The sequence below is a fragment of the Palaemon carinicauda genome, chromosome 2, assembly GCF_036898095.1.
Source record: "Palaemon carinicauda isolate YSFRI2023 chromosome 2, ASM3689809v2, whole genome shotgun sequence".
Classification (NCBI taxonomy): Eukaryota; Metazoa; Arthropoda; class Malacostraca; order Decapoda; family Palaemonidae; genus Palaemon; species Palaemon carinicauda.
Window position 1 is genome coordinate 120173565 of NC_090726.1, and position 15476 is coordinate 120189040.

Sequence of the window (15476 nt, forward strand, 5' to 3'; positions counted from 1 at the left end):
GGACACTTCAAAATATAAAAAACACCCCTAAGTACTTTACTTCTTTGCAAAAAAGATGGATAAAGGGAGATTAGAAATAGGCCCTCTAAGAATTGAAGGACAGCTAACGAATGAAAAAAAGGAAATATGCAACATATTAGCAGAAAAATATAAGAGTGAGTTCACGCCAAGAATTGCGAATGAGAATAATGAAACAGAAATGAGAGAAGAAAATGTTGAGTATCTAACGGATATAGATATTAATGAAGCAGATATTGTCAAGGCTATAAACAAAATCAAAAATGGATCGGCAGCCGGACCAGATGGAGTTCCAGCGATTTTGTTAAAAAAACCCCCAAACACTATCGCAAAGCCACTTGCAATACTGTTAAGACAAAGTGTAGATATGAACGAGATATATGTTAAACATAAATTAGCTTATATAACCCCTATCTTCAAAAGTGGATCAAGACTAGAGGCAAGCAATAATAGACCTGTTAGTCTAACATCACATATTATGAAAGTGTATGAGAAGGTAATAAAAAAGAAAATGATGTATCATTTGGTTAAAAATAATTTGTTTAATATAGGTCAACACGGTTTTGTGCCCGGAAAAAGTACACAAACCCAACTGATAGCACACCATGAAAGCATACAAAAATATGATGAATGAAAAAGACACAGATGTGATCTATCTAGATTTTGCAAAAGCCTTTGACAAGGTAGACCATAACATATTAGAGAAAAAAATAAGAAAGCATAATATTGTGGGAAAGATAGGAAAATGGGTAAAAGAATTCCTGCAAAACAGAAAACAGATGGTGGTTGCAAATGACGAGAAATCAGATGAAGCTCAGGTAATATCTGGCACACAAGGTACGGTATTAGCTGCACTGCTGTTTGTTATTATGATGTCAGACATAGACTGTGATGTTGAAAACTCTGTAGTGAGAAGTTTTGCCGATGACACAAGAATAAGTAGAGAAATTAATTGTGATGAAGATAGGAACTCACTACAAAGAGATCTAAACAAAATATATGAATGGGCGGTGATAAATAGGATGGTATTTAACTCCGATAAATTTGAATCAATAAATTATGGAAACAGAGAAGGAATGGTATATGCATACAAGGGACCTAATAACAAGACAATCACAAACAAGGAAGCAATTAAAGACCTTGGTGTAATGTTAAATAGGAATATGTTATGCAACGACCAAATAGCAACACTGTTGGCTAAATGTAAAGCAAAAATGGGAACGTTATTCAGACACTTTAAAACAAGAAAAGCTGAACACATGATTATGCTTTACAAAACTTATGTACATAGTACACTAGAGTACTGCAATGTGATATGGTACCCACACTACCAAAAGGATATTGCACAAATAGAGAGTGTACAAAGGTCCTATACTGCTAGAATAGAAGTTAAGGACCTTGACTACTGGGAAAGACTGCAATTTTTAAAACTATACAGTCTAGAAAGGAGAAGAGAATGCTACATGATAATACAAGCATGGAAGCAAATAGATGGAATTACTGAAAACATCATGGAGCTAAAAATATCAGAAAGAGCAAGCCGAGGTAGATTAATAGTGCCAAAAAATATACCAGGAAAACTAAGGAAGGCGCACAGGACATTAATCCACTATGCACCAGCATCGATAATGCAGCGACTATTTAATGCGCTGCCAGCTCATCTAAGAAACATATCACGAGTGAGCGTAGATGTGTTTAATAATAAGCTCGATAAATAACTAAGATGCATCCCAGACCGTCTAAGACTGGAAGATGCAAAATAAATCGGAAGATGCATTAGCAACTCTCTGGTGGATATACGAGGTGCCTCACACTCAGGGACCTGGGGAACCCAAACATAAAATAAGGCAATAAGTAAGGCGCGCTCTCTCTCTCTCTCTCTCTCTCTCTCTCTCTCTCTCTCTCTCTCTCTCTCTCTCTCTCTCTCTCTCTCTCTCTCTCTCTCTCTCTCTCTCTCTCTCTCTCGTATTTTGATTTTTAATTCAGTTTAATCTTCACATTTCTTTGAAAATTACTAAAAAACTCTTTATATCTTTATTCGATGTTTTGATTATGGGAATAGTAATGCATCGGAAGGAAATCACTTGATTTGCCTCTCCCCATCTGCCAGAAATATGATGTCATCACACTTTTTTTTCTTAAATCTACGGTAAGTTGTACTAATCTCATAACTAATGATACAGAACACTAAAACACTTGATATCATTACTGTGTGCTTCGATGATGGGAATGCTGTAATAAGATTACTCGATAATACAATGAAAGGAAATCATTCGGCTTGTCAGCGCGCTTCCGCCAGATACATGACGTCACAAGACACGTGACATAAACTCTATGAAGAATGACTTACAAAATACAGTATGTAAATTCATTTTATTTTTTCTTGCAAGAAATGAAAAGAAAATACTAACTTACTAAACAGAAGTATTTCATTTTTATAATGTAAAAGGAAATATATTTTCAAGAAAATATTTGTCCTATTAGTATACTTTCTTTAGATAAACATCGATCTATCATCAGAGATTAAATAAAACTAGCGTACAGTCAAATTTACACTATGTAGTACTCATGACAACCGATACAGACCCACAAAATATTTTGTATCGTTACTTAATATTTCGATAATGGGAATACTAATATTAATCGTTAGCCTATTGGAAGGAAATCACTGTATTGCCCGGTCGCTTTCCGCCGGTGATGTGACGTCACCAGACATATAATATGAACTCGACAAATATTGAAACGTTTTTTAATGTATTTTTTTGCTGAAAATAGATACTGAATATTAACAATAAAAGAAAATGATAATTTACCAAGATAATCCGTTTATTTTTATACAAGAAAATAGATTATTTTCAAGGAAATATTCCTCCTATTTCCAATTGACTTGTGACGTTATCACCATAAAAAAATCGTTGTAAAGTCGAATCGTCATAAAGTCGCATAGGTCGTAAGTCAAGCATTACCTGTCCAGTTTTACTATTCTAATCCATAATTTGGGATCTGAAAACTCCAGTTTTCTGTATCTAAATAAATATTTTGTATATAATGTTGTCTTACTAATACTACATGTAGCTGTAGGTACTTCTGGGGACAATAAAAGACTATTTTTCCTTTTTGCATTTCCTTTTCTTTGGACCTACTATCTATATGATATAAAAGTAGTGTATCAAAAATTTTAACCCTCCTTTTATAAACTTTGGACTTTTCATCTACTGGAGACAAAGTTCTTCTTCACAGGGAGTGGGACTGCGCTTTGTCCCTACTTTTGTACATACTTCTCGTTCACTCTCATCGTTTGGTACCATAGTTACCAATGCTGTAGGAAGTATGCTTATACCTATGGAGTTACAGGGTTAAAACTCTTCTCGCCACAACTGAGAATGATAATTCTCTGGTGCACTTCCATCAGGACGACATAGCTTGAGCCCAAAAAAATGGACTTTGACATGAGAAAAATCTATTTTTGGGTGAGATAGCCATGTAGTCCTGTTACTTTTCCATCCCCTCCCAATTCTCAATGTGGGACCTCGCGTCATGCGATGGCTGCTCCTAGAATGGTTCAACAGGAAACGTGTTAGTTGCAGCACATTGAGATCGGGAGTTGTAACAGCTCTCTTGCCCACGTACCCTAACCTTAACTTTCCTTCGAGACAAGGTTAACTATTCGAGGAAGGATAACCAAGGCTTGTTATTAACACGTCCCTAATTTATACACGATATCTCTCGGGATATTCGCTCCGGAGGTTAGAACTCTGCTAATACCTCTAAGGTAAAATTTCTCTTGGTATATCACTCACAGAAATATCCCAAGTAGAAGCTGCCAATGAGGAACTTCCATCAGGATGAAATGGCTTTCTCACCCAAAAATAGTTTTCCAATGTCAAAATCCATTATATATATATATATATATATATATATATATATATATATATATATATATATATATATATATATATATATATATATATGACAATTTCTAAGAAAATTGTATTTTTCCTTAAATACTTACCACAGACCAATGTATAGGAGGAGACCCCCTTGAGTGCCAGCTCCCCCCCCCCCATCATGCTTATACCCTGTCAACCCCCTCTCCACATGCACAACCCTGACCTCTCGTTTTTCCAGCATGCATTAGAGGTTCGCCTCAGGCGACCTTCTCAGGTGAGAAGGTCGCCATCAACCATTCCACACTGGTCCCAGAAAACACGGTTCCTATAAGTAGGGTTTACCGCAGGGAAGAAAGGGGGGGGGGGGGCAGTTAAACTATTGGTCCACGGTGAGTATGTTAGGAAAAATTCAATTTTCACGTATTCTCGCTGTGGACCAACGTATAGGAGCTTCAGAATTAGGAGGTGGGGAATAGACCCCTTTAGGAGAGGTATGAGGGCCAGGGGGATGGGGTAAAGCCTGTCAGGGAAAAGTGCTACAATAAAGGTAAAATAAAAGTACTGTATATGGTAGTCAGAGAACACACACCAAGATGAAATCATCTTCCTTCCGGGAGTAGTTCATGGTAGGCAGAGGGGATAGAGATTTGAGATGCTCTACCCCTCGCCGTTTCATATGGATCATGTCGTGTTTGGGCTGCCCTTAGATCCTCTGTTGGGCTATTAAGACGAGACTGAGCTTGAACCCCTCCTGAGACCTGAGGGAACAATCCTTGAGATAGTGGGCCGTGAAGATCGACTGCCTAGTCCATACGACTGCTCTCAGCACCTGGCCGACTGCAATGCCCCTGATGTCATGAGGCTTGGTGGACTTTCGGGAGGGTTCACCCTTTGTTAATTCACTGTTAAATCTTCATATTTCTTTAGACATTATTAGAAATCCATTGTATCATCACTCGATTTTTCGATTATGGGAATATTAGTAACGCATTGAAAGGATATCACTTGATTTGCCACTCGCCTTCCACCCGAAATATGACATCATCAGACTTTTTTTTCCTTAAATTTACAGTAAGTTGTACTATTCTCATAACTACTGATACAGACCACTAAAACACTTGATATTGTTACTCGGTGTTTCAATGATAGGCATACTGTAATAAGATTACTCGACAACACGCCGAAAGAAAATAATTCGATTGGCCAGCGCCCTTCTGCCAGAAATATGACATAAGACACTGACATAAACTTTACGAAGAATGACTTGCAAAATATGTAAAACCCTTTTACTTTTTCTTGCAAGAAATGAAAGAAAATACTAACTTACCAAGAAAAAGTATTTCATTTTAATAATGTAAAAGGAAATATAACAAATTATGAAATAATTTATATTTTTTTTTAACATACAAACCTGGAGCTATTTAAAGGGTATTACTTTCGGCTAGGCTGAAAACTAGCCAAGACAATTTTAGTGAGGGATAAATACCCCCATCCGCTAGTTAGCGGAAGGGGGGTGGGGTAGACCGGCTACCCTGCTCGCTCACACCTGTCGGTTGAGTAACCACTTTTGCTTTCTGGCAGGACTTCTAGGGGGACAGGGTGGTGGGCCAATTTGTATAAATAGCTCCAGGTTTGTATGTTAGGAAAAATACAAATTATTTCCAAATTTGTTATTTGTTCCGACAGATATGAACCTTTCGCTATTTATAGGGTGACTTACTCTTAGGAGGGAGGAAGTCCTACCAACTGGCCTTGGCTATGACCCGCGGTTCTCTCTAATTGATCTTTGATCTAATTAGTATGAAACCTACCCTCACTAAAATCAAAGTAGTTACAAGGTAACACACTGATAGTGGCCTGCAGAAGCTTGTGTGAGAGAGACTAGTGGCTTGTCTTTACGTAAGAACTCGAAGATAAGCATGAGTTCTAAGACATACCCAATACCTTATCTCAAGAGGTATTGGTGACATAAAGTATAAATTAATACCCAGGATGCACAAGGGATATGAATCTTACCTGCAGAGGGGTGAGGTCAGCTATGCTGTGGTCTTGCGAAGCTGTTTCCCCAAGGTGGGAGAAGATGAAAGGAAGAAGGGAGCCAGACATTCTTCTTATTCACCCCAGACTGACCCAGGTAACCTCAGCCTTCAACCCTCTACTACTTGTCCACCAAGGAGCTTGAGGCATTAGATCACTTGTTGTGCAGCCACCACAGGACCAATGGAAAAGGTTTCCATGCTCCTGTGGGTTACGTCTTTCAGGTAGTGGGCGGTGAAGGTCGTCTGACGCCTCCACACACCCGCTTGCATTACCTGTGCCACAGAAAAATTCTTCTTGAACGCCAGGGACGTTGCAATACTACTGAAGTCATGAGCTCTGGGTCGATTGGACAGAGGAGGGTCTGGATTGTGAGTGTATTCAATCATTTTCCTTATCCAAGAGGACATAGTATTCCTCATGACCCTCCTCTTGACTTTCCCCGTGCTAACGAAAAGCACTTGCATACGGGGGCGAGCTGTCGTTCTTCTTCTTAAGTAACACCTCTGACTCCTTACTGGACATAATAACAGTTGGTCTGGATCTTCGGTTACAGAACGAAGACTCTATCTGGAATGGGCCAAACCTGAAGTCCAGCACACCCGGATTTTGAGTCTTAGCTACGAACTCAGGGACGTAGTTGAGGATTACTTCCCTCCCCCCCATCTTCTAGAGTGGAAGACATCAGCAGATAGACCATGAAGTTTGCTGACTCTCTTGGCCGAAGCCAGAGCGAGCAGGAACACCGTCTTCCACGTGAGGTCGCGATCGGAGGCCTGGCGTAATGGTTCATACGGGGGACCCTTCAGAGACCTGAGAACCCAAACCCCATTCCAAAGGGGAGGTCTTAGCTCTGCCTGGGGACCAGCTCGTAACTGCGTATGAGTAAAGAAAGTTCTAACAAGGAGGAAATATCAACTCCTTTCAGTCTAAAGGCGAGACTCAGGGCTGAGCGGTACCCTTTGACTGCCGAGACCGAGAGAAGCATTTCTTCCCGAAGGTATACAAGAAACTACGTTATAGTTGGAACAGAGGTATCGAGGGGAGAGATACCCCTTCCACGACACCAACCACAGAAAATTGACCACTTCACCTGGTAAAGTTGCCTCTGTGGATCTCCTGAGGTGTCCAGCCATTCTTTTTGCAACTGGTTGTGAAAAGCCTCTCTGTGTGAGAAGGTGCTGGACAGTCTCCAAGCATGAAGCCGAAGCAAAGCTACAGCTTTGTGGAAGATGCTGGCATGTGGTTGTTTGAGGAGGTCGTGTTGTGGGGGAGCTCCCTTGGGATCTACGTGAGGAGATGCAGAAGGTCTGGGAACCATTCTGCGTGATGCCATAGCGGAGCTATGAGAGTCATTTGCAAGTTGTTGCTTGCTCGTACCTGGTTGAGGATTTTTCTCATCAGACAGAACGGTGGAAACGCGTAAGCGTCCAGATTTATTCACCGTTGTTGAAAAGCATCTTGGGGATCCGGGACTGGGAAGCAGTACAACAGGAGCCTGAAATTCAGGGCCGTTGCGAACAGATCCACAGTTGGGGAACCCCACAAAGTCAGGACTTTGTTGGCTATCAGATGATTCAAAGACCACTCGATGCCAACTATCTGAATCGCTCTGCTCAGCTTGTCCGCTAGCACATTCCGCTTGTCCAGAATGAAGCGATCTGATAGAGTCACCAAGTTGTCTTCTGCCCATCTGAGTATCTCCACTGCAAGATGGCACAGCTGCTGAGAAAAGGTTCCGCCTTGTTTGTTCAGATATGCTACTATTGTGGTGTTGTCGCTTATCAACACCACGGAGTGCCCCGCCAGGACCTGGTGGAACTCCTTGAGGGCCAGAAAGGCTGCCCTCATCTCTAAGAGATTTATGTGCTGGTACCTTTCCGGTTCGGACCATTGGCTGGAGATGTAATGGTGCAGCACGTGAGCCCCCCACCCTTCTTTTGATGCATCCAAAAAAAAGCATCAATTCCGGGGGAGAGACGAGAAGATCGACCCCTTTGCAGAGGTTCCGACTGTTCCTCTAGCCCCTATGCGGACTAGTTGATCCCAGGAACTGGTGTACTGGTTCCACTGGGATTTCAGTCGCCACTGGAGGGATCTTATCCCGAGGTGACTGTTGGGGATCAGTCGGGTCACGGAGGAGAGGTGACCGAGAAGGCAAAGCCAATACTACGCCGGGAGCTCTTCCCAACTAAGGAAGACCTGTGCTATCTCCCTCAGTCTCTGAATTCTCTCGTCTGATGGGAACGCTTTGTGCCTTAGGGTGTCTATGTGCATGCCTAGGTATACCAGTTCTTGAGGGGGAAGCAGATGAGACTTCTCGAGGTTTACCACGATCCCCAGATCCTGGCAAAACCTTAGAATCTCATCTCGGTGGCGGAGAAGGGCCGCTTCCGAGTCTGCCAGAATCAGCCAGTCGTCCAAGTATCTTAGGAGACGGATGCTGACTCTGTGGGCCCAAGATGATACTAGGGCGAACACTCTCGTGAAGACCTCGGGTGCTGTGGAAAGACCGAAACACAGTACCATGAACTGGTAATGCTTCTGGTTGAACATGAATCTTAGATACTTCCTGGAAGACAGATGAATTGGGATCTGGAAGTATGCATCCTTCAGATCTAGAGTGCACATGAAGTCCTGCGGTCTCATCGCTTGTCTGGCAGTATCGGCTGTCTCCATCCTGAACGGTGTCTGCTCGACAAACCTGTTCAGAGCCGAAAGGGCCCGGCAGAGAAACAGCTTCGGACAGAGATTTAGGCATAGAGGAAGCAGAAGCCCGCGATTCCTTCGATTTCGAGGAAGACCCTGAAGGCGAAGATTTGCGCTTAGACTTCTTCCTTTTACGCCCGAACCTCTCCCACTGTGAGGCAAGCCACTCCCGACACTCAGAAAAGGTGTTGTCCTGAGAACACTGATGTCCCCGGCAAGTCGGGCACAGGGGGTGAGGGTCCGTCACTACGGACGACATAAAGGTACCGCAGCAGCGGCCCTCGCAACCAGGATATGTCCGCATGGCGGGACAATAAACACACACCGTACACAAAAGAAAAAGCAAATAAAGTCAAGGCAGTTTATGAGTTAATGGGAGAGAGCCAAAAGTAAAAGTGGTTACTCAGCTGACAGGTGTGAGTGAGCGGGGTAGCCAGTCTACCCCAACCCCCTTCCACTAACTAGCGGATGGGAGTAGTTATCCCTCACTAAAATTGTCTTGGCTAGTTTTCAGCATTGCCGAAAATAATACCCTATAAATAGCGAAAGGTTTGTATCTGTGTCGGAAAAATATGTGACATCTCATATTTGTCCTATTAGTATACTTTCTTTAAATAGATATCCATAAATTATCAGATTAAATAAAACTAGCGCAGAATCAAATTTACGCTAAATAGTACTCATAACAACCGATACAGACCCAGAAAATACTTTGTATCGTTACTTGATACTGAAAGGATATCACTGTATTGCCCGGTTATTATCAATAAAAGAAAATACTAATTTACGAAGACAAATTAGTTTATTTTTTATACAAGAAAATAAATTATTTCCAAGGAAATATTCATCACATTAGCGTAGTACTTCCAATAGACTTGTGACGTCATCACCATGAAAAAATTGTCTCAAGTCGAACAGTCATAAGTTGCATATGTCGTAAGTCGACGACTACCTGTATTTGTCTCTTCTCAGGCTGCCTCAAATAATTCACTTTTTCAGAAAATATGAGTTTCTTCAATGCCATTTACCACTTTCAATACATATGCTCAACATCATTTGGAAAATGTTAGTCAACATCTGTATGGAATCATATATAGTCAGTACAACCACACATACGATGGACAATGCAGGCTGTGTTTGAATGCTTTCATGGCTGAAGACAAATGGTGACGAATGGTACTTACAAACACTGTCTGAATGAGTTAGGATATGGGGTTGCCAATTAGTACATTAAGTCATGTTGTTGCCCTATACCACCTAAAAAATTTACCTCTCTAACAGGGGGTTCATTGGGACTACACCTACATTAGCCGAGAACCAGTGTGACATCTCATATCTATCGATAGATGTACAATGTTAAATAATGGTTAAAAATAGGTAAAGCCAGGCTGGAGATGCCGGTCCCCATGGGGTAACCAACAATGACTATATAAAGCTTGGTATTATTATGCCTGTGGTTGATGTTACTTCATGGTATTATCTATAGGATTGACAAGGCATCACACAGGAGATGGAGAGTGAAGATGAGATATTTTTTTCTTCTGTTTTTTTTAGAAGTAGGGAAGCCAGTGGCTCTAAAGATAATAGCATGATCCCTATAAGCTAAGCTTCATTCATTTAAATAATTAGTGTATGGAGCAATCTAAAGTATAGGGGGCAAAATTTAACCTTAACCAAACTCACTAAAAGTACAATCATTAGTAGGTATTACAAGTATTAGACAACTTACCACCCCAGATCTTTCAGTTATGAGTGTTTCTTTAAAGACGCGCAATTCATTTAAAATTCTGTCATTCATAAAAGATAATTCCTTTAGAGAAATATATTAAACCCTTTTCTTCAATTGCAAAAAAATTCAATAGCTCAGAAAGTCTTGAAGATTATGGAAACCTGATAATCCTTAAAGAATATTTTTTTTTCTGCTATGTCTTGAATATTTTCTACCTGTTTGGTCTTCAATGGATGGTTCTAATGTTGAAATGTTGAACAAAAATGTGAGTATTATCAAAATCATGCTTCATCATGGCATTAACCTCTGGCACCATCATTCGGTTAGCTTGTTGTGCATGTTGTATGAAACTTTTCATAATTCTAGCCATCCTTTAAGTTTAAATCTTCCTAGACTATACCATCTATCATGCAAACATTGTTCTCAACAATTTTAACTAAGAACTTGAGAAATATGTATTTCTTGAAAATTCTACTTCAAATAATCACCAATAATCAAATATTATTGCAACCAACTTGTACACACTTCAAAAATAATTTAAAGTGCATTATCCTTTAGCTTGTAACTGCATAAGCTAAAAATGAGAACACCTACAACAATCATTAAAATTCAATGAAAATGTAGAGGTAATTACTTCCATTAACTGTACTCCAATAATAACCCATCCAAAGAATCTAACCTGACATTGGTTCCCCTTTTCTTTGAAATAGGAAAAAAGTAATAAAACTACATACCTTTGACAAGCTAGTGCTAAAGAAAGAATTGGAAGAACCTGCAATGCACCCGCTGGTCGCCACAGTTCAGCCGTATGAATCCAAGTACCATCCCAAAGCTTAGGAAATGCATGCCAAAATATCTGCAAAAATAAAAACTCCCATGAGAAACATGTTGCTTAAAGCCCATGTACATGCTCAGCAACAAATAAGAAACAAGTATGGTACACAACCCTGTACTAAACAGTATGACAGAATAATTCACATTCAAAAAGCATATTTTGAAATAAGTCCTAATGGAAATACAGTAACAGGAACATTCATTTAGACTGGATTGAGAGATAATAATCAAGGAGAGCTTCAATATGGTTTAGAGGATAAAGGTACTGTGTATTCCTATGAATACATGGTCCCTAATTACTGAAATGGAGTTTTCTAGGAATGGAGCCCAAAATGGTAATTAAGCTAGTTATGAGCCTAGAGATAAATATTCTATATTAGGGTTTAGCATCCCAATTTCAGAAGATACAAGTTTTAGAATGAAATTGGTAGGGGTTACTTAGATCTCATGAGTTTTGTAAGAAATCTAGGTTACTAATAAAGTTATGATAATTTTTTAAAATGTAGGATTTGTAATTATCATAAGACTGTCGATGTGAGAAAAATTTATTCAAAGCTAAAAATATTTTATAATTTGATTAGTCATATTTCTTTCCCTGGACAAACTTGAGTCTTTTCTTTACATGTGGGAACTGAAAGAATTCAGATTCCTTCGGAAGCCACAAAAATGAAGGTGAAACATATACACAAATAATCCTTTTATTGACATATTCCACCAATTTCCCATGTATAATTTTGATCTCAAGTTAACATGATTTTTATATAAAAATTCATTATTCAAATACTTAATGACGTTTATTTCTATCCATCGACAGGTGGCATAATCCCTGATCGTTAAATCTAAATATCACAAATTTTAAAAGCAAAATAAAAAATTTGGAAGTATTTTGTATTTTTCCTGGTATACAAACCTGGAGCTATATATAGGGGTAACTTTCGGCATAGCTGAAAGACAAGCCATGATGATTTTAGTGAAGGATAACTACCCCATCCACTAGCTAGCGGGTGTGGGGTGGGGTAGACTGGCTACCCGCTCACTCACACCTCTCGGCTGAGTAACCACTTTACTTTATGGCAGGACTTCTCGGGGGACAGGGTGGCGGGCCAATTTGTATAAATAGCGCCAGGTTTGTATACTAGGAAAAATACAAATTACTTCCAAATTTGTTATTTGTTCCGGCGTAAATACAAACCCGCCACTATTTATAGGGGTGACTTACTCTTAGGAGGGAGAAATCCTCACCAACTGGCCTTGGTCATGACCCGGGGTCCTCTCTATTTCGTTCTATGATCAATAGTAGAAGGAACCCTACTCTCGCTAAAATTATATGCCGATATGAGGTGATGCACTGATAGTGGGCTGAAGAAGCTTTTGTGTGAGTGGAAGTAACAGGGTGGCTTGTCTTTAACATAGGAAATCAAGTACAAAACCTATTGCTCTTAAGACTTGCCCAATACCCTCCTTCAAAAAGGTATTGGGGACGTAACAAAGTATTATTCTTTACTTAGGAGGGACCTGCAGCAAGGTGAGGTCAGCTATGCTGAGGCTTGCAGAGCTGTTTTTCCCAGAAGGGAAAAACAGTCCTTCTTACTCATTCACCCCAGACTAACCCGGGTAACCTCAGCCCTCAACCCTCTGCTACTTGTCCATCAAAGAACCTGAGGTGTTTGGACCATTTGTTGTGCGACCACCACAGGATCGATGGAAAAGTTCTCCATGTTCCTGTGGGTTACGTCTTTCAGGTAGTGGGCCATGAAGGTCGATTGACGCTTCCACATGCTCACTTACAGTATCTGCGCCACAGAGTAGTTTCTTGAACGCCAGGGACGTAGCAACGCCACTGACGTTACAAGCTCTGGGTCCTAGGATGGAAGAAGGTCTACATTGAGAGCAAACTCAATAGCCTTACGATCCCAGAGAGGAAGGAAATCCTTGTGATTCTCCACTGACCTTTCCTGTGCTGGTCAACACTACCGACACACGGGGGCGACCTGGTGTCGTTCTTTTAAGGTAACACCACAGACTCCTCACTGGGTAACACCCCAGTTGAAGGGTCTTTGGTTACCGAACGAAGACTTTCTATCCGGAATGGGCTGCACCTCGGGTACAGCACAGTCGGATTTTGAGTCTTGGTAATCAACTCAGGCAGACCGTTGAGTATTATTTCTCCCCGTCTCCTAGAGTAGGAGACATCAGAAGATGGATCATACAAGACACTAACTCTCTTGGTCAAAGCCCAAATGAGTAGAAAGGGTCGTCTTCCATGTAAGGAAGTGATCTGCTGACTGGCATAAAGGTTTGTAGAGAGGGGCCTTCAGGGACTGAAGGACCCGAACCGCGTTCCCAGGAGGAGGTTGAGATCCGACGGGGGACAAGTTATCTCAAACTTTGTATAAGTGAAGGCATCGATGGGAGAGAATCCCCTTCCACGACATCAGTCACAAAGGACCGAATACTTTGCATGGAAGACCAACGCTCAAAAATGTAAGGAAGTGATCTGCTGACTGGCATAAAGGTTTGTAGAGAGGGGCCTTCAGGGACTGAAAGACCCGAACCGCGTTCCCAGGAGGAGGTTGAGATCCGACGGGGGACAAGTTATCTCAAACTTTGTATAGGTGAAGGCATCGATGGGAGAGAATCCCATTCCACGACATCAGTCACAAAGGACCGAATACTTTGCCTGGAAGACCGACGCTCAAAAATGGCTGAGGTGCCTAGACATCTTTTCCGCAACTCGTTGCGAAAGGCCTCTCTGAGAGAGGAGGTGTAGTACCGTCCCAGGCGTGAAGTTAAAGCAAAGCTATGACTTTGGAGTGTTAGCATGTGGCTGCTTGGATGATCGTTTTTTGAGGATGATTCCTCGGAGCTCCGTCGGGAGCTGCAGAAGGTCTGGGAACCATTCAACGTGATGCCATAGCGAAGCTGTTGGAGTCATTGAAAAGATCTTGCTTATCCTGATTTGACTGAGGGCTTTCTCACCAGACCGAATGGGGGAAAAAGCGTACACATCTAAGTTGTCCCACCGATGTTGGAATACATCTTGTTCGAGGGCCTGGTGTTCCGGGACTCGGGAATGGTCGAGCGGGAGCCTGAAGTTCAGCCCCGTTGAGAGCATGACCACAGTCGGGGATCTCACAAAGTTAAGACTTTGTTGGATACAAGATGATTCAAATACACTAGGAGCCCACTATCTGAGAGGTCCTGTTAAGATTATCTGCAAGCACATTAGATGGGGGCACCTAGCTGGCCTCTGTCCATCTGAGGCTTCCTACTGCTAGACGGTTCTCTAAGAGAGGTGAATGGAGGTACCTTTCTGAATCAGGCCAACGGACAAGGATAGAATGGTGCGGCACATGCATCCCCCCACCCTCTTTTGATGCAGTAAAGAGAACATCAGATCCAGAGGGGAGACGATATGATAGGCCTCTTTGCAGAAGCTCTCGTCTGCCACCCACCATCTGCAGTCTGTCCAGCGGGGGGAGGGGGTTGCATGGCAATGAACACATCTCAAGGTGATGTCGAGACATGCAACTATTTGCACGTTCTTGCAATGAAGGGGAGGAGCCTGTCCTCCCTCCAACTGCCACCAATCTTCTGAGGTTGGCCGAATAAGGCCAATACCAATCGGTAAACCAGTTAATCAGTACAGCTTATGTTATAAGGGCGAATCTCCATAAAGATCGCCTTCCAGAGACCGGACGGTAATTACCGAACGCATCCAACCAACCCCAAGAAGAGATTGAGACGTATCTTCAATCTATTGTGGGATGGGTAATAGGCATAAGTCTACTTCGGAGTAGTGACACCGAACTGTGAGCATGACAAGCATACATGTGTAGCTCGACTTAAAGTCGTATCCGGAACTCAGTTGGAGAACGTTGAAAACGTTTGTAACAGTGATTCCTCCTTCTTAGGACAAAAACGTTTATACTTCTCCTTCTCCGATCGGTAAAATAGCATTTGTATTGAATTTTCCCTACTAGTGAACAAATATGCTTATGAAAAGCTTCCGGTCAGACTCATTGTAAGAGACTAAGATTTCCGATCGGGAGAAAGGAAAAAGTGCCTATAAGAAAGCACAACGCAAATGCTGTATATCTGGTTACAGGAAAGTAGTCAAGTAATGTACTGAATAACCTGGCTTCAGTATTATTATTATTATTATTATTATTATTAAATGCTAAGCTACAACCCTAGTTGGAAAAGCAGGATGCTTTAAGCTCAGGGGCCCCAACAGGGAAAATAGCCCAGTGAGGAAA

General features: G+C 41.5%; 1 protein-coding gene across 3 annotated transcripts in view; it reads right to left on the bottom strand.

Moving 5' to 3' along the window:
* LOC137620967 (putative sodium-coupled neutral amino acid transporter 10) overlaps positions 1-15476 on the bottom strand; it is a 287910-nt gene that overhangs the window by 66240 nt on the left and 206194 nt on the right. For all 3 annotated transcript variants that reach the window (XM_068351409.1, XM_068351419.1, XM_068351414.1), the window contains exon 6: positions 11118-11239. In XM_068351409.1, coding sequence (XP_068207510.1) covers positions 11118-11239 — 122 coding nt within the window. The remainder of the gene's footprint in view (positions 1-11117; positions 11240-15476) is intronic.